The 17852-nt window shown below is 43.6% G+C and overlaps 1 protein-coding gene across 5 annotated transcripts in view; it reads left to right on the forward strand.

The window, feature by feature from the left end:
• Positions 1-3354: 3354 nt before the first annotated feature.
• The window catches only part of PDK1 (pyruvate dehydrogenase kinase 1), a 44906-nt gene continuing 30408 nt past the window's right edge, over positions 3355-17852 (forward strand). For 2 of the 5 annotated variants that reach the window (XM_006020795.3, XM_006020796.3), the window contains exons 1-5: positions 3355-3497; positions 13218-13289; positions 14821-15005; positions 15342-15437; positions 15745-15822. In XM_006020795.3, the coding sequence (XP_006020857.1) occupies positions 3388-3497; positions 13218-13289; positions 14821-15005; positions 15342-15437; positions 15745-15822 (541 nt within the window). In that variant the 5' untranslated portion in view covers positions 3355-3387. Of the gene's footprint in view, positions 3498-13129; positions 13290-14820; positions 15006-15341; positions 15438-15744; positions 15823-17852 lie in introns of all 5 variants that reach the window. The other 3 variants (XM_025200486.1, XM_025200487.1, XM_025200488.1) reach the window with 3 other exon arrangements.

Below are 17852 nucleotides of genomic sequence, written 5' to 3' on the forward strand. Positions count from 1 at the left end.
CCCCCGGCTCCCGCGCGGCCTCCCTGGTCCAGGCCGGCGGGGCGAGGTGGGGCGGGAGCGCCCTGCTCTGCTCTGTCCTCTGAGGGCGCCTTCACTGCCAGGCGGGAGCAGGGGGAGGCCCTTGCCTTTGTGTGGAGCAGCCTTGAGGGGTGTCTGCCCTCTCAGGTGCCGAAATGTCCTCGGGGTCCTGGAGAAGTGGGGCTGGAGGGCTCCTCCAGCGGGCACCTAGTCCCACCCCTGCCCGAGGGCGGATGGCGGGGTCGTCCCTGCTCAGACTGGCCTGTACAAATCCATAACCTGAGCTCTTCCTAAAACCGCTCTCAACAAAGCCTGCAGCTTCAGGCAGCCTGGCGCGAGCCGCAGCAAAAGTTGCATGGCTGGGGAAGCGATGACAAGCCTTGCGGTACCAAGCAAAGTATCCAGCAGCCCAGGCTTGGTGGGTGAGGGCACGCGGCTGCCTCTGGACGCACCCTTGTTTAGAGGAGTGGGGGGAAATGGGTGGAAGACCTGTTGATGTGCTCTGGGCACATGGAAAGGGAGGAAATGGCAAATATGACATCATGATGGGTGGGTGTCTTTGCTATAGGCCCCAGCCGGGAGGATAAGTTGGATGATGGTTTGATTTGATGTCTTTCTTTATTTCTTTAACATCAAGTAGATCTAATGGAAGCATTCCTCCCTGCTTGCTTCTGCGGCTGTATGGCTGAGGGCAAACGAAACTCAGGGGCATCCGAACCGCAAGCCTCTGGGCTTGGGCCTGCACGTAGGATGCCCACCAGAGGATTTGGGAACATCTGAAGCCCCAGATGGGGGTCAAGGATGTTTGCCGGTAGTAGGGCCACTTATTGTTCTGGACTGTCTCTGATTTGGAATTGATTTGGCTTGGGACATGGAAAAATTTAAATTATAATAATAAGAAGATCTATTGGAAGCGTTCAAATCATAGGTCTTGGTCTGTTTGAGGAACTTTATCTGTGTCCTGCAGATCGCATGGCAGTCCATGTGCCCAGCATTTTTATAAGATGAGCTTGAGAACTTAAATTCAATAAGTTTGGACACTAAGTACACCAGGGATTTAACATAGTGACTTCATGGCCCTTTATAGTCTACTTCATAACTTCTGCACTTCACTGGTGATAACAACCCTCTTGAGCAATCTTTTTTTTTTACTTATGCTTTTGTTCTGTCTGCTGCTTAGCTCTGCTGTGTCTGCTTCCCTCCCAGAGGCCAGAGGGATATGCCTACATCTATTCCAGCTGGGCAGTTGGCCCATTAAAATAGATCACCCACAAGAATTCTTGCCTCTTTGCAATTTTTAAAGAGTTATGATTATGTTAAGCCTTGTTGAACTTAGGCTAGAAGCAGACGTTGCATTAGTCCTAGGACACATTGTGACCATGTTTCTGACAGATAATAAAAGTCCTAGGACCAGCATGCACACACACACACATCATTCTTTCAATCAGGGTTTCATGAGCAGCTGAAAGCACTGCTGCTTCTCTGCCATTGACTCAGTGATGTAGTCTGGAGGTTCAGACATACTTTGTGATGTCCTGCGACAAACTTTCAGCACTTTTTGTCCCATGATCCTCTTTAGGATTTGTCTTGGGACAACAGATATGAATGTCTGAATGAGTAAACTTTGTTCTGGGATAAAATGTTTTTTTCTGGGGACAAATGTGATGTCTGTTTGTAGCCCTAGTGGGTATAACAGCTATCCTCCATTTGGGATCGGGATCAGTGTAAAAAGTGGCTGACCTCCTGTATAGAAACATGCAGAAACTAGGGCAGGCTGGCACTGTAGAGACTGCCCTATCTTCTGCCTGACTTGTGACTAACATGACTGAGCCACCTCTCTTTATAGACGTAGATAGCTGAAACCGTAGTGGCCTCTGCCCAAAGCAACAAAACATATAGACAGTGGGTTTTAACTGGTTATTGTTTTAGAGAGGTGTGAGAAAGAAAGCAAGCAAAAGTCATGACAGTCTGAGCACCCTGAGAATGTGGCCCTGAGAAAAGATTATAGATAAAGCTTTTGGGCTAAGTGCCGACTAAGAGGAGGCTTGGAGCAGTAAACAAGGACTGCCTTGTTAGTTTTTTCTCCTGTATTCATACAAACTGGGCTTTGTATCTTCATTATAGTGAAGCAAAGCATCAGAGAGAAACCTGACTTAAGCATCAGTTTATTTTGATAGGAACAACCAATGGGAGACCACATTTTTAACTGTGTTCTCAGTTCAAGAGGGATAATGGAAGGCATTTCCTGCTACTTGAAAACAAAGTACCACTCACAAAATAAGTTTGGAAGTGTCAAGTCATACTGTAGTAGACCCAAGTTTCAGCAGCAGGTGTGGAGGTGCAGGGTTGTGCCCCCTGCTGCTGCCAGGGGGCAAGGAGTGCCTTGTCATGGTGGTGTGGGGCTCCTGGCAGTAGCACTGAACCTCCTTGCCCAGACCTGCTCTGGTCTGCCGTGCTAGGTCCTGTCAATTGGGCTGCGGAGGCCCCAGGGGGAGTGCACCAGACCACCCTTTCCCCTCCCCTTCCCCACCCCCCCTGTGCCCCACAGGTTCCACTCTAGCCATGCTGCCTGTGGGAGAGGGGGAGCTGGTCTGCTCTGCTTCCTGCTTGGGGTGCAGCAGCTGCTGCTGCCTCCTATGGGCAGCAGCTGGGGCTCAGGCACTGCTGGGAAAGCAGGGGGTTGTGGACTCGGGTCCCTGGCACCGTAGCCTTGGCAGCTGTGGGCCCCTCTGGCAGGGCTGGGGGTGGGGTGGGGTGGGCTTGTAGGGAGGGGCAATGGCATGAACAGGGTACTGGCATATCAGGGCTGCTCAGCTCCACAAGGGGCGGGGGGGGAGCCATAGCTGGACCTGCGTTCTGGTGAGTGAAGTGGGCAGGGAGAGCTCTGATTTTTCCATGATTATTATAAAACAAAAATCAAATACCAAAATTTATAGGTATTTAGAATTAATTTCATTATAGTGACTGAGGCACTGGTAGGCTTCCAAATCGCTTTAAAATTGTAAATATATCAATAAAATATTGTGTTCAACTGATACCTATATATGTAGTGGCATTTCATTTTAATTGTGGAAAAATGCAGATTTTGGGGTTTTTAATCAGAATTTGCAAAAAATGTATACACAATTTGTGATTTTTTTTTATACAGAGAAAAACCAGGATCCCTGTGACTGCAAAAAAATAAACAGGGTGCCTGACCAACCAGTTACCATCTGATCCTATTTAGTGTTGAGATGAGACTGCAAAAGTGTGTGCAGATAAATAGAATTTTCTGTGTGTTAACCACAGGTGTTAACTTTACTCTTATTTTTTTCTCCCAAATATTTTTTTGACTTAGGATCAGAAAATGCTTGTGAAAAGACTTCATTTATGTTTTTACGTCAAGAGTTACCTGTAAGATTGGCAAATATAATGAAAGAAATAAGCCTGCTTCCAGACAACCTTTTAAGAACACCTTCAGTTCAGCTAGTGCAGAGCTGGTAAGAACTGTTTTGTTAGTATATTATCTTTTAAGAGTTTCCTTTGCAATTAATGTTAAGTGAAATGAATAAATCAATGATTTTATAGGGGAAAAAAGACTCCTTGTGGTGTTTGTGGTATCATTACACAGTTTATTCTGAATAAAATAATTTAGAACTTAACGGAGAGAGTGGGTGTGTTTATACATGCGCTTTAATGTGCATTAGCCAATTTTAACACGAATTAAAGCCTCACTACGGGCATTTTTACATGTGCCCTGGGGCATTGTGGTGGGCACTTTAATTAGCAAGCTGCATTAATTAAAGGGGCCCACGTGTCACATATATCAGCGTCCCCCGTGTGTCCTTGCGCTGAAAAAATGTCAGCAGGGCACTTTGAACTAAAGCTCATCTAATGTGTTTTATTGCAAAACACCCCACCACCATTTTTTCAGAGCGGAGATGTACGGGGACAATGATACCCATAATGCGAAAGGCTGCTGCAGCGTGTCAGTTTCCATGCTTCAGCAGACTCGATTAATTGAGTCTGCTCCGATGCACTGGATCTCTAGTGTGTTGGAGCGCCCCGCAGATGTATAGGAGCCCTAAAAAACCATGCTGTTTAGTTAATGTGCGTTAAAATAGGCTAATATGCATTGTGTCACTTAAAAAATGTGCTGTTTAGTTAATGTGCATTAAGACAGTATAATGCACATTTTCCTAGTACCTCACAATAGCAGTACTAGATATAATGTGTATTAACTAAAGCACATTAATGCATGTGTAGATGCACCCACTACTAAGTACAGCATTTTAAACTTGGGCCGTGTGTAGACGAACTGAGAGGCGTGTGCACGACACTTTAAAGCGGGCTATGCACCACTTTAATGGTGTTGATGTTTGCACGCGTTGGCGGTGTATTGTGTATTAATTCCAGCTGCTGTGGGAAATTCGGTAGTGTAATGCACCTTAAGTGACTTGGGGTGCAGCAAACTAAAATGTCTTCAAGTAGTTTTAGTTTGCTGCCCCTACAGCCGTGGAGCGAAGCACTGGGCTCCATGCAGCTCCATGGCTCTGCAGGAAGCCCTTCAGGTAGCCTGGCAGCAGCCCAGGAAAGCAACCTCTGCCCAAGAAAAGCAGTGAGCCTGAATTTTGCACCCCCCCCATCCTTGGGGCCTACTTGCCTGCCTGATCTGCGTGCTTCCCTCTGTGGCTGCAGTGCCCCCCGGGCCGGGTGCCTGTGGGCAGGTGCTGCCTGGGGGGAGTTGTTGCTGCTGCGGAGGGAAGCACCAGCCCCCACACAGCCCAGGGACCGCTCCGTCCACCAGCAGCTCTTCCTCCCCTCCGCACTGGAGAGGCAGATAAGTCAGTGGGATGTGTACACGACACATGGGGTTAATCAGCCCCAAATTGAAGCTATGTTGTTTTTAAAACCCACCGCTTCAATTTAGGGCTCCTGTTTCATCTATACATGCTCTTATATACCAGCCTATATTTGATTGAGAATTTTGAGCATTTGATTGCTAGTTCATGACACGTACATTTTCTTTCTTAGAATATACAAATGGTTAGTCAGTTTCACTCTTCTAGTTTGACTGGTTATCTGCCATTACTTCAAACTCCTTTTCATTGTTATTTCATTCAAAGATACAGCCCCACAGCATAACATATATTGTTTGCGCCTGAATGTATGATCTTGCATTTAGTTGTTGAAAGTCATGTTGTTCAAGTGATCCAAACTTGAGGAGTAATTCAGAGGAGCCTATATCACTGGCTTTTCTCTTTATTTTCTCTTAGGCCAATATATGTCATCTGTAATCTTTGTCAGTGTCAGTTTCTTTCAGTTTGGCATGCTGACCAGCTCTGGGCCAACAGTAGATCATTGTAGGACCTCATCTGAAACACCCAAGAGGATAATGCCTTGTTTAGTTAGCTTGTGATCCATTAGCCAGTTTATTATATATACATTTGATAGGGGTTATATTGATTCATTGTAGTAAATGTTTTATAACAGCATGATGTAGGATTAAGTCAGATGTCTTATAGGTTATATATATTATGTCAGTTCTCTTTTCATTTTTTTTATATTAAATTGGTTCATAATTTGACAAGATCTGTTCTCTATAAAAGCAGGTTGGTTGCCACTTATGGTATTGTTTAATGATAGAGTCTCTTATTAGCTACCTGTTGTTTTGCCTAGTATCAGTTGCCCACTGCTGCTTTTAGCTTCCCTGTTTTGATGTTGTTTTGTTTTTAAATGCAGCTTTGCTTTATCTTAACTAGAATGGTGTTAAATAAAAAAAAGTGTTTTGTTTGTGTTCGAGTGTCTAGAAAGTTCTCATTCAGTTATTTCTCATTTTTGTGCTAGCCTTTCATTCCACTCATTGAACTTTCAGGGTTTGTTTGGGTTTTTTTTGAACTTTGGCCCTTTTAAAGCTTCAAGTACATGTTACTCATAGTAACCCTTCTGTTTGCACATTACTAGAATTAGGCTGTGATTGCTTGCACCAAGGAGACTGTCAGTTTTCAGTTCAGTGGTCAGTCTATCCTTATCCATCAGAGTGAGGTCCAATGCATAGATAATTTTACTTCCAATTTGTGTGCAACAAATGTTAAAAATATATCGCTTAGGTGTTGGAATTCTGAGCATGTTTTACTAGTAGCAACATGAAATTTTTGACATGGGTCCTTGAGAACAGAGCTCCCCATCATAAAGCAATTTCTTTCTGCATGTTACAGGTTAGATGTTAAAGGTACTACCATATTTACTTACATCCAAGATGAGTTTCCCACCCCACACATTTGACATGGAGAGTTCAGGGTAGACCATGTGGTGCAGGGCTCAGAGAGGTATAGGAGAGACTGTACAGTGCGGGGAAGCACAAGGGAGACCACATGGTGCCAGTAGGGGAGAGATCGTGCAGTGTGTGGCCCGAAAGGAGCATGGGGGAGACCGCACAGAGGCAGGTGAGCTGCTGTTGCTGCTGCCGCTGCCATTGCCTGGCTGGAGGCTGCTGCATGGAGTAAATAATGGCTTGTGAGGGGACAGAGTCCCCAGCGGGGGGGGGTGGGTCGGTCAGGTGCCATGGCGGCAAGTGGCCCAGGTGGCAGGGGGAAAGGAAGAGGTGGGAAAGACACTCTGGAGGGGCAAGTGGTTGCGGGGAGAGGCCACAGGGAGCATGTGCTATGGGGTGCAAGGAATGGGGGTTAGACCACTCATCCCTTGCCACTGTTTTCTCTGCTGCAGCAGTGGGGGCATGAATTTAAGATGGCTCCCCAATAGTTAGCTTCTGTACAAGGAAAATTGTAACAAATTTGGAACAAATTTATAATTTTTGCCAATGACACCAAACTCTGGGGTAAAGCATCCACACCTTGACCTGTTATATTTTCTCAGCTGCGCTAACCTCTTGGGTATAGGAGCTTGTAAAGGATAAGCTAGCAGAATCCTACAGCATTTCACTTCTTAAGGGTATCTAGTCAATATCCAGAGCAGTTATGTCTGGAGGTGTATTGAGCATGTTCATTTTTTGCTGAAGCTTTGGGAGGTGCTAACCCCAACTGGGCATGTACTAAGTACAGTGGTCAGAAGATTAGTTCATAGATTTCATAGACATTAGGGCTGGAAGAGACCCTGGAAGATCATCGAGTCCAGCCCCTTGCCCCAGGGGCAGGAAGTCTGCAGGGATCATAGGATCCCAGCAAGATAAGCATCCAAATGTGTTGTGAAGGCATTCAAAGTGGGTGCTTGAACTGCCTCTGGCGGCAGTCTATTCCAAACCTTGGGGGCTCGGACAGTGAAGAAGTTCTTTCTTATGTCCAGCCTGAATCGGTCACTGTGGAGTTTGTGACTGTTCGATCTTGTCATCCCTTGGGGGGCTCTGGTGAACAGATGTTTCCCCAGATCCTGATGAGCACCCCTGATAAACTTATAGGTGGCCACCAGATCACCCCTGAGCCTGCACTTTTCCAGGCTGAATAGCCCCATGGCTCTCAGCCTCTCATCATAAGGTCTGTTTTCCTGACCTCTGATCATGCGCATGGCTCTCCTCTGCACCCTCTCAAGCTTCTCCACATCCTTTTTGAATTGTGGAGCCCAAAACTGGATGCAGTACTCCAGCTGCGGCCTCACCAAGGCTGAGTACAGCGGGAGAATGATGTCCTGGGATTTGCTTGAGAAGCATCTATGGATGCAAGCCAGCGTTTTGCTCGCTTTACTGGCCGCAGCATCACACTGAAGGCTCATGTTCATCTTGTGGTCAACCATGACCCCCAAGTCCCTTTCATCTGTAGTGCTAACCAGCGTAGCACTACCAAGCCTATAAGCATGCTACAAGTTTTTCCTCCCAAGGTGGAGAACCTTGCATTTTTCAGTGTTGAACACCATCAGGTTCTCGTCCGCCCATTTCATGAGTCTGTTTAGATCCACCTGGATCACCCTCCTATTCTCAGGTGCAGATGCTTTACCCCAGAGTTTGGTGTCGTCAACGAACTTGGCCAGTCCGCTTCTGACACCAATGTACACATCATTGATGAAGATGTTAAATAGTATAGGCCCTAGGACAGAGCCCTGTGGGACCCCACTGGTCACAGAGCACCGAAGCAATTGGCTCCCGTTGACCACCACCCTCTGGGTCCTACCACGGAGCCAGTTCCCCAGCCAGCAGATCGTGGTGCCATCAAGGCCGCAGTTAGCCAGTTTAGCCAAGAGGTGATCGTGGGGTACCAGATCGAAGGCTTTTTTAAAGTCGAGGTATACAACGTTGATCCCTTCCCCCCTTGTCCAGGTGATAAGTCACGTGGTCATAAAAGGAAATGAGACTGGTTGAGCAAGACCTACCCGCAACAAACCCATGGTGGGTATCCCTCAGGATATTGCCTTCAGCTAGTCTGTTAAGGATGGCCTCCTTGATAATCTTTTCTAAGACCTTCCCCAGGATAAGAGGTCAGGTTGATGGGCCTGTAGCTTGCTGGTTTCACTTTCCTCCCTTTCTTGAAGATAGGCACGACATTGGCCCTCTTCCAATCATTGGGCACTTCACCAGAGTGCGAAGAGCTCTCAACGATCCGTGCCAGGGGCTGAGCTATGATGCTCGCCAGCTCCCTGAGTACCCTTGGGTGTAACCCATCAGGGCCGGCTGACTTGAAGGTATCCAGCTTGTCAAGGTGTTCCTTCACGAGGTCAACTTCTATGGAGGGCAAGGAATCTCCCTCACCTGGGCCTCCCTGACCCATAGTGGGCAGGGCCGCGCCATGGAACTGGTGAAAAACTGATGCAAAGTACCCATTTAGCAAGTTTTTCCTGGGCGTCAGTTGTCAGTTGCCCTTCTGGTTTAGCAGGGGTCCAGTGTTGCCCTTGCTTTTCCTCTACCTCCCCACATATCTAAAAAAGGACTTTTTATTTTCCTTGATATTTGTAGCTAGCTGGAGTTCCATCACAGCCTTGGCTTTCCTGATTTGCTCTCTGCAAGTCCGGACCAGAGCAGAGTATTCCTCCTTGGTGGTGGTTCCAGTCCTCCGTCCTTTGTAGGTCTTCCTTTTAAGACGTAGGAGGTCCGCCAGTTCCCTGGAGAGCCAAGGGGGCTGCTGTGACCTTTTGCGGCCTTTCCTCTGAGATGGGATGGACTTCGCTTGCACATCCAGGATTGCTCCCTTGAGGAGCAACCACTCGTGCTGAACTCCCCTCTCCATTGGGTTGTGGCCTTTTAGGGCCTCTCTGACAAGCCTCCTTAGCTTGTCAAAGTCAGCTTTCCTGAAGTCGAGGACTTCTGTATTACTGACTGACTTTCCAGCTTTACGGCAGATGGTGAAGGTGATCAGTTCATGATCACTGTCACCCAGCTTCCCTTCTGTCGTTAGGTTGCTGATTTAGGTCATCTCTGGTTGCTAGTACGAGGTCGAGCAGCGCTTTACCTCTTGTCAGGCCATAGACTTCCTGCGTCAGATAGAGGTCGTTCACACATGAGAGAGAGCTTTGAAGCCACTCGGAGTTGACCGAGCGCTCCTCCCACGAGATGTTTGGGTAGTCAAAGTTGGACATCTTGAATTTGGGTGAGTGAATACTCATCCTGTTTCCTCCCTCTCCCCCCCAGTTTTGGGAGAGGAGTCTGATATACTCCACATCTAATAACCCCTTCTCATTTATTAGTTGGGTTACTAACTCTTGATTGTTCCAGGTTCTGTTCTTGGAACTTACCTGTTTCTGCTTTAGAGTTGCTACTTGCCTTTCTTTCCTCTCTTTTTTTAAGTGGCATATATCCAGTTGATTTTTTTTTTTTTTATTTATTTTTTTTAACATTCCAGGCCTGTGTTTTGTTTTTGTTTTTTTTACGTTTTCATTTGGGTTAATTAATTTCATTATCAGATTCTTGTTGGTTTTCTTGCTCATCTAGCACTGGCATATACATAATCCCCCCCCTCATCTCTTGATTCTTTATACTCGTGCTACTTTGGGTCTGTGTAGAGTGTTTCCCTCACTTTAGATGCTAATTTTAAGCACTAACTACTTTCAGTTCACCTTCTGTTAAGGCAGAAGCCGTCAAATCATTCAGTCCTCTGTTCCACAAGATCAGAACCCTCTACAGTATATAATACTACTTAGATAGCTAACAGTTTACAATCTTCTGTCTATCCTCTTGCCTCCACAGAACAGAAGTGATCTCAGAGATCCTCTGTATTTTCCTCATTTTCTGTTCTTTTTAAGGATCCTGTAGCCTTCTTGATCTGAACTAGAATACTATGTCTAATGGATACCAGGTTTTCCGCATACAACATGAACCTTTCACAAAATTGGGTTGCATATTATTAAGCAGAGAAACTGACTTTCTGCCCAGGATAGAAGTTCCTGGCTTTGATTTCTGCTCCACAGTGCAGAACTGCAGTATTACTATTCAAGCAGCTGAGAGAGTTAGTAGTCTTAGTAGCTCATTGTTCTTCACTTACAGATATTAACAATCATCTCTCATTGTTAATGGTCTTGATATTCTACTAATCAAGATAACCTTTCTTAGGGCAGTTTTCCGGTCTGCTATCTGCTCCTGATCTCTCTTCTCCTATTTCATAGCTCTAGATTAGCTTGTTTCAAAACCATAGATCCACGCATGGAGACCAGTTTTCAAAAGCACCTAAGGCAGGGGTGGGCAAAATACGGCCCGTGGGCCACATCCAGCCCACGGGGTCTCTAAAAAAAAAATTTAGAAAATTAATATTTATCTGTCTTTGGTTCCTGTAAAAAAAATGACAGGAACCAAGGGCAGTAGGACACAGGGGAAGCCCAGTGGGCTCTCGCAATAGCAGGGCTCGCCCGGCCTGCCCCCTCCCCCAGCCGGAAGCCCCATTAGGGACTTCTAGCCTGGGACCATGTGGCTGCCCTGGCTGGAACCTCAGGTAAGTGGGAACAGGGGGAGGACCCCAGGAAAAAGCTGAGCCCGGGGAAAAGCAGCCCGTCACCCTGTGGCCAGTGCTTTCTGCTGCAGCTGCTCGCAGCCTGCATGGATGGGGCTGTCCTGAGCAGTCACAGGCAGCTCCAGGCAGGCTGCAAGCGGCTGCCGTGGGGTGCTGGTCACGGGGTGGGGGAGGGACTGCTTTTTCCTCCTGCGTTCTGCACCAGCTTGTAACCCATCCCCGCAGGATCACAGGTGTGTGTACAGTGTGCTGGAACTCTGAATGCAATGTAGAAATGGCTATTGCCAATTTAAATGTGAGGGGATACAGCAGTGTTATTTTGTGTGAGGAGAGCAAGCCCACATCATTTTATTATACCTGTCTATGCATTCAGTCTTTGTCACAACATATGGTTGAAACCTCTTGCCTTGCTAAACACTTGGGGAAGTGCATTGGTTTTTTCTCCACCACTGTTTAAGACAGAAGCTTGTTTATATTTTGAGGCTTGCATGAGGGCAGTCATTCCTTTCAAATGACTGAAAACTGCCTAGCTTTACAAATACACTCCTAAAGAAATATCTACCTGGGAACCATAGATTTCTGACAAAAGGATCAGGTTTAGTCTTTAATTGTGTCAGCCTTTGGGCTGACTAAAATTATTTGCTTCAACCCTGTGATTGGTCCTATGAGAAATGTTTTTATCTCTCCCTGAATAAATTTAGTGGAAGAAAAGAAGAGTGTGTGTGGAGAGCTGTGCTTGTGATGGGCAGGATATAACTGGCAGGAATGGGCTATTTCGGCTCAGTGTCGCGCTGAAGATCGTTTTTTCTCGCTAAAAGCTTAGGTCTCATGGGCTAGCAGTCAAATATGAGGCTAAGGGCCCAGAGTTAAGGAGGCATAAATGACTAATAGTGGAGAGAGTTCAGAATGAAGAATGAATTGTTTTTTAGTGTAACAGTCATGGCCTGTAATTCTAATATTGTGAGTTAGTTATTCTAAATAGCACCAACATTTAAAAGTGGGATGACAGTTGCACCAAGTTTGCATGAGGCAGGACTAAAATGAGGAATATATTTCTTTGTGAACAACAGTTAAGGAATGCATGTGATACTATAGCAAGGAAACTATGTCTGAGAACCCTTTTCCAGCAAATATTGTAGCACCTTTATCTAATGAACCCAATAAATTGTTTTGGGCCTGAATGTGAGCTCCCATTAGTCCACTGCTCTAGTTCTGTTGGTTTGAGTTAACTGTTTTCACTGGTGCCAGGGTAATCCAAGTCTGGACCTTTAGAAAGGCGAAAGATAAATTTCCGAGAAGCCTTTTTTGAATAAAGTGAATGAATTTGGAGATAATGATAGTGTTTATAACTGTCCCCCGCCTGTACTGGGGGCACTGGGAGTGAGTGGGAGCATAGGGCCCACACCGGTGTCAGCCGGGCCCAGGGCAGGGCGGCAGGAGTACAGGGTCCTAGCTGGCAGGGGCTCTGTGGAGCCGGGCCAGCTCTCCCCTCTCCTTGCTGGTGCAGCCTAGCCCAGCTCCACAGCCCCTGCCAACCTGCACCCTGCTTTGGGCCCCACTGGTGCTGGCCCTGGGACATTGGTCCCAAGATGGTGACCAGGTGGTGGGGCACCTGTCAAGGGGCGGAGCTACCCATGCGGCCCTTGACAGCTTGCTAAAACTGGGTAAGCGGCCCTCTGCCCAGAATAATTGCCCGCCCCTGACCTAACACATCCGCTTTAGTTAATCAGGAAAAGGAGGCAGGGCTAGCTGAAAAGTAGTCTCTGTCCGTGCTCTATGCAGCCATAACTGGAAAAATCTTTTTTTCTTCATTCTGCCTTTTAAACACAAGGTGCACATTATATTCTGGGGCATGTTGTGTGTGAGAAAATACAGCATTTTAAGTTGCAAGGTAAACAGCATATACTGTGCTGAAACTATTACAACCTTTTCCTGAGAATTACATGCATTTTAAATTTCAAACTGAAGTACTCAAAATAGAGAAGGAAAAATATACATATATTTTTTCAAATATAGAAAACCACTTTTTAAAATATATGATTGTGAGTTAATACTTTGCTTATCCATTTGAATGATCAAACTTCAATAAAGTAAAAAGAGACTTAATTTTGGCCACAAACAAGCAGGAGTGTATGCAGTGTAAAGCTATTTAGGAAGCTGATGGTATCTGAAAATAGGGCCTGAGAATGTTAGTGCCTTTTAAACAGTAGGATGACTATTTTGAGGCTATGGCATTTTTCCTTCTTTAGAGCTAAGAGGTGTTAAACATTAGTATCTTCGCAAAATGGAGGATCCTTGTGGACAAAAATTCATCATCCAGAACTTCATTTTTTTAAGGTATGATCAGAGTCTTCAGGAGATCCTTGACTTCAAGGACAAAAATGCAGAAGATTCAGAAACTATTCATAGGTAAGTGTATTTTTAATTCCAATATGTATGTGTGTATATGCGTGTGTGTGTGTGTATGTGTAAGTCCTGGCAACAAGAAATTTCAAATCAAGAAAGCTGTTTAATGTTTTTGACATTTAATAAGGGATAGAAGAATAATAAGAGCTACAGACTAAATCAAGGAGGTGGGGAGGGGAAGGCATTACCTTTTGCTTATTTGATTTGACCAAATTTGAATTCTGATCTTGGAACTGCTATTTAAAACTAAAGACATTGAAAAGTTATAAGATGGAACATAGGGTGTAAGCTAGGAAATGGCACCTCAGTTTATCGGTGTCTGTATAGTAGTTGCCAGATAGCAATCAAAGCAAAAGTTACTGGTCCCGCTTCAGTTTTTAAGGATCATCTATACCTCTGAAAAACTACTGTTATGCATTGCATTTCTAATGACCTTTTCAATAAAGGGCATCATTTATGTGAATACAATCAAACCCCATATCTTTCTTAAGGCTAGGTCCTTTGCCTTTCTGCAAAGTGAAGGTTAATGAAGAAAGCAGGGGTATACATAGTCATAGCAAACAACTGTACAGCACTACTGACACGCTCCAGCTGTTTGCTGCTACTTTTACTTCAAAGGATGTCACTTTTCCAATTTGCTGCATAGGACTGCTGATTAGCTCCAGCTGATCATAGGAAAGTAGTGCTGTAAGGAACCTCATGAGGTCATCTAGCCCAGTCCCTTGCTTGAAGCAGGATCACCCCTGATTTTAAGCCACCCCAGTCAAGTGGCTGTCTAACCTACTCTTGACAGTTTCCAGAGATGGAGATTCTGCAACTTCTCTAGGTAGCTTGTTCCTACAGGTGACCACCCTTGTAGTCAGAAAGTTCTTCCTGATCTCCAACCTATATTACTGTTGCTGTTTGAGGCCCTTGCTCCTAGTCCTGTCCTGTCCCGTCCCGTCCCCTACAGCCACAGAGAAAAGGGTATCTCCATCCCCTTTATAATTGCCCTTCAGGTATTCGAAGACTCTGACTAAATCCCCTCCCAGACATCAGTTTTCCAGACTGTAACCCTGGCTCTTTCAGCCTTTCCTCATGCTTCCCAGGTCTCTAATTATTTTTCCTGTGCTCTGTTAGACTCGTTCTAATTTATCCACAACTTAAAGCATGGGGCCCAGGAACTGGACAGAGTATTACAGATGAGGCCTCACCAGTGCTCAGTATAGCAGAAAAATCACTTCCCTTGATTTTAAAGGGACGTTACTGTTAATACAAGAAGTTTGGAGAAAAAGTGCCCTTTGAAGTGAAAGCCTCAGCAGACAATTGAACAGTTCATTTTAATTTGGCAACCTGCTGCAGATTAAGTGGGTTGTGAATCGCTCAGATACATGTGATCTTAATTCTGCTGTATCAAGTGCAGCTGATCCTTCATCAGTTGGGGCAGTAAGTATTGATCTTTAGTGAGAATCTGGTTTATTTAATGAACTTTGAATTCACTTGAAAGTAAAAAAAAAAAAATTAAAAAAAAAAATTGACCATGCATTGATTTTAGTTTTACAGATACCGTGATCAAAATCCGGAATCGACATAATGATGTAATCCCTACTATGGCTCAGGGTGTGGTTGAGTACAAGGAGAGCTTTGGTATTGATCCAGTAACCTCCCAGAATGTGCAGTACTTTTTGGATCGTTTCTACATGAGTCGCATATCAATTAGAATGCTTCTTAATCAACATTGTAAGTGCTGCTGTTTAAAGGGGCAGGGCGGAGTCGAATCGAAGGTGTCTATATTTTTTAAAAAATGTGTTAACTATTTGTTAACTATTTGTTGTTTACTTAAATAAGTACTACTACATACTACAACTTCCTGATCTGTTTATCAACAAATGAGCGCATACATACAAATGCACTGTCAAGTTCATCAACCATTCCATCCCCCTCTATTTTTTAAGGAATGCCAAAGAGGGATTTATAGAATGTTTGTTCTTTTCCATACAGCACTGCTGAAGATGTAATTTAACAGTTTTTACATTTTTTTATGTTTGTTATTAAATGCTATTTCTTATTTGGCAGCTTTGCTTTTTGGTGGAAAAATTAAAGTTAATCCAGCTCACCCAAAACACATTGGAAGCATTAATCCCAACTGTGATGTTGTAGGAGTTATTAAAGGTAAATTCCAGCAGACCTGCTGAACAAGAACTTTGAAAAGGTACATGAAAATCTATAGAGTATGAACTAACATAAAACAGGTATTTAATTTCTTCCTTAGCTGGGACAGAAAATTTCAGTTCAAATGTCATGTTTTGGCAGTTCTACTTGTCTTTCATTTTTGGGTAGAAAATAATGAACCATCTGCAATACAGTTCAGAATATCTTTCACTTTTGCTGAACAACTTATCAGAAAACTATAACTGGAAAAAGTATGTGGTGGAAATGCTCATTTTCTTTAACTTGTTTCTGCTTTGATATATTGTAGATGGCTATGAAAATGCGAAGACGCTTTGTGATTTGTATTACATGAGCTCTCCAGAACTTGTCCTTGAAGAGATGAATGGTATATGTTTGGGTTCAATGGGGCCTTGTTTTTTTTCAGTGTAATGATAGTCTCCTTTGAAGTGACTAACAGAAAAATGTGTTGTCCTTTCATACTTCATATGCTTAGTGGGTCTTCCTGTAAATCCCAGACAAGGCTTTACATTTGTTTTCCATCCCCTTCTGCTCCTAATTAATTTTTAAATAAGATTAGTGTGAAGAGAAGTTTTATGTTAGTTTTACAACTGTTGGTCTAAGAGCTTTCAGCTGGTTTCCTTGTCTCTTCACCTTTTTAGTCTTTGCGTTAAGGTGTAGACGAAAACCATAGAAAATCTTGTCTGTGACTTTATTATATATTCCAGCCTATCTGCTTTAATATCTCTGAAATCCTTAATTAGGATCAGACTGTGTTCTAGTTTTTCACTAGCTGTCAGGTACTTGAGCTTACACTTTGATGTAGGTACAGTTTGTCTGTGGTGGCCAGCCTGTGCTACAAGTGGCACAGGAAGCCTCTGTGTGTGGCACATGGCAGACCAGGGAAGGGACAGGCAGCACAGCAGCAGATAAGGCAGGAAGCAGAAGGCAGAGCAAGAGATTAGATGCAGAAGCAGATTGGACAGAGGTAGGGGATCCTAGTGGCATGTGGGGAGGAGGGTGCAGGGTGATTTCTAGGATACCTGCCAAATCTGGCAACAAGGATGGGTACATAAACATACAATTGTAAAATATCGTTAATCAAGTTAATTTAAAAATACACCCAGGGTGTAACGAAGCTGCACTATCCTTTAAGAGCTAAAGCTCAGTTCAGGTAGGCTTACAAAAATATGAAGTAATCTAAATTGCCTCTACAAATAATTTGAGGTGCAGGAGTGCACATACAGTTATTTATACCTACAAAACGGAGGTCAGAGAAGATGAAGCCTAGTTAAGTCTGGGTTTAAGTGAGGCCTTTATTGTGCTGCTTACCAGTTTTGTTTTTCCTGCTCTAGCAAGTCTGTCATTCCATATCAAGGTAAAAGAGGCCTCCCTTAAGAATGTTGAGCCTGATAGATATAAATACTAGTAGAAATTTGCAATTTTCCTGTCCTACATACAACAATTACAATTTAGTTATGCTTTTAAATAACTATTTATCACTTATTCATAATAGGAATTATGTTTATTAATTACATGACTGGATTTCTTCTATTATACTTGGATCACGTATCTAGAAATTTAGGTATATTATATACACTTGGTACCATAACTTTGTGATTACTCCTTAATGCAGGTAGCTGGTCTTATGAATTAGTGTTAATAACAAGCCTTAAATTTGAAAGCATGGCCATAGTATAATTATTATGCAGCTGCAGTGTAATTAGTTGCTATTGTTAAGTGTTAGTTAATTTTTAATAAAACCATATTTAAAGAAAATGTATAAACAGTGTATATTTGTCAAATATATGGTTGTAACCTATAGCTAATAAAATCTCTAAATTTGATCTTTGAACCTTGGTATTAAAACACCACTGTTAGCATGAGTGATGGAACAGCACAGGTCTGGCATCTCTTTCTTAGATCCAATATTTTTGAAATATCAAATGACATACCACTGTAGTAGTGCTTCAAAAGTATTGACTGCAAAGAATGTATGCAAAATATAATAAGCATGAACAGAAATAAAATCTACTGGTCCTGAAAATATTTTCAGGCACTGGTTCTGGTCTAGTGATCAAAAAGGAGGAAGAGTCTAACCCTAGTTTAAGGACTAGTTTCCATTGAAATACTCCTCCTACTTTCTTCTTTTAACAAGTGAGCATAAAAAAGATGTGCAAGTTAGGTTGAGCAGAATTAGTTATAATTTGAACATTTCAGATGTTTCTGTGATAATTCTTTTAGACATTTGCCAAAGTATTAAAACAGCAGACTGTTCAAACATATACTGTAATGGAATTATCTTAAATGGTTTTAGAAATTTATTTCTACAAATAAAAAGTTCCAAATGTATATTCTGTCAAGATTCTGAAATTTTTTTGACAAACAGGATAGTATAACATTTCTATTTAGCTTCTT

This window comes from Alligator sinensis, unplaced genomic scaffold (genome assembly GCF_000455745.1).
Source record: "Alligator sinensis unplaced genomic scaffold, ASM45574v1 scaffold321_1, whole genome shotgun sequence".
Taxonomy (NCBI): Eukaryota; Metazoa; Chordata; order Crocodylia; family Alligatoridae; genus Alligator; species Alligator sinensis.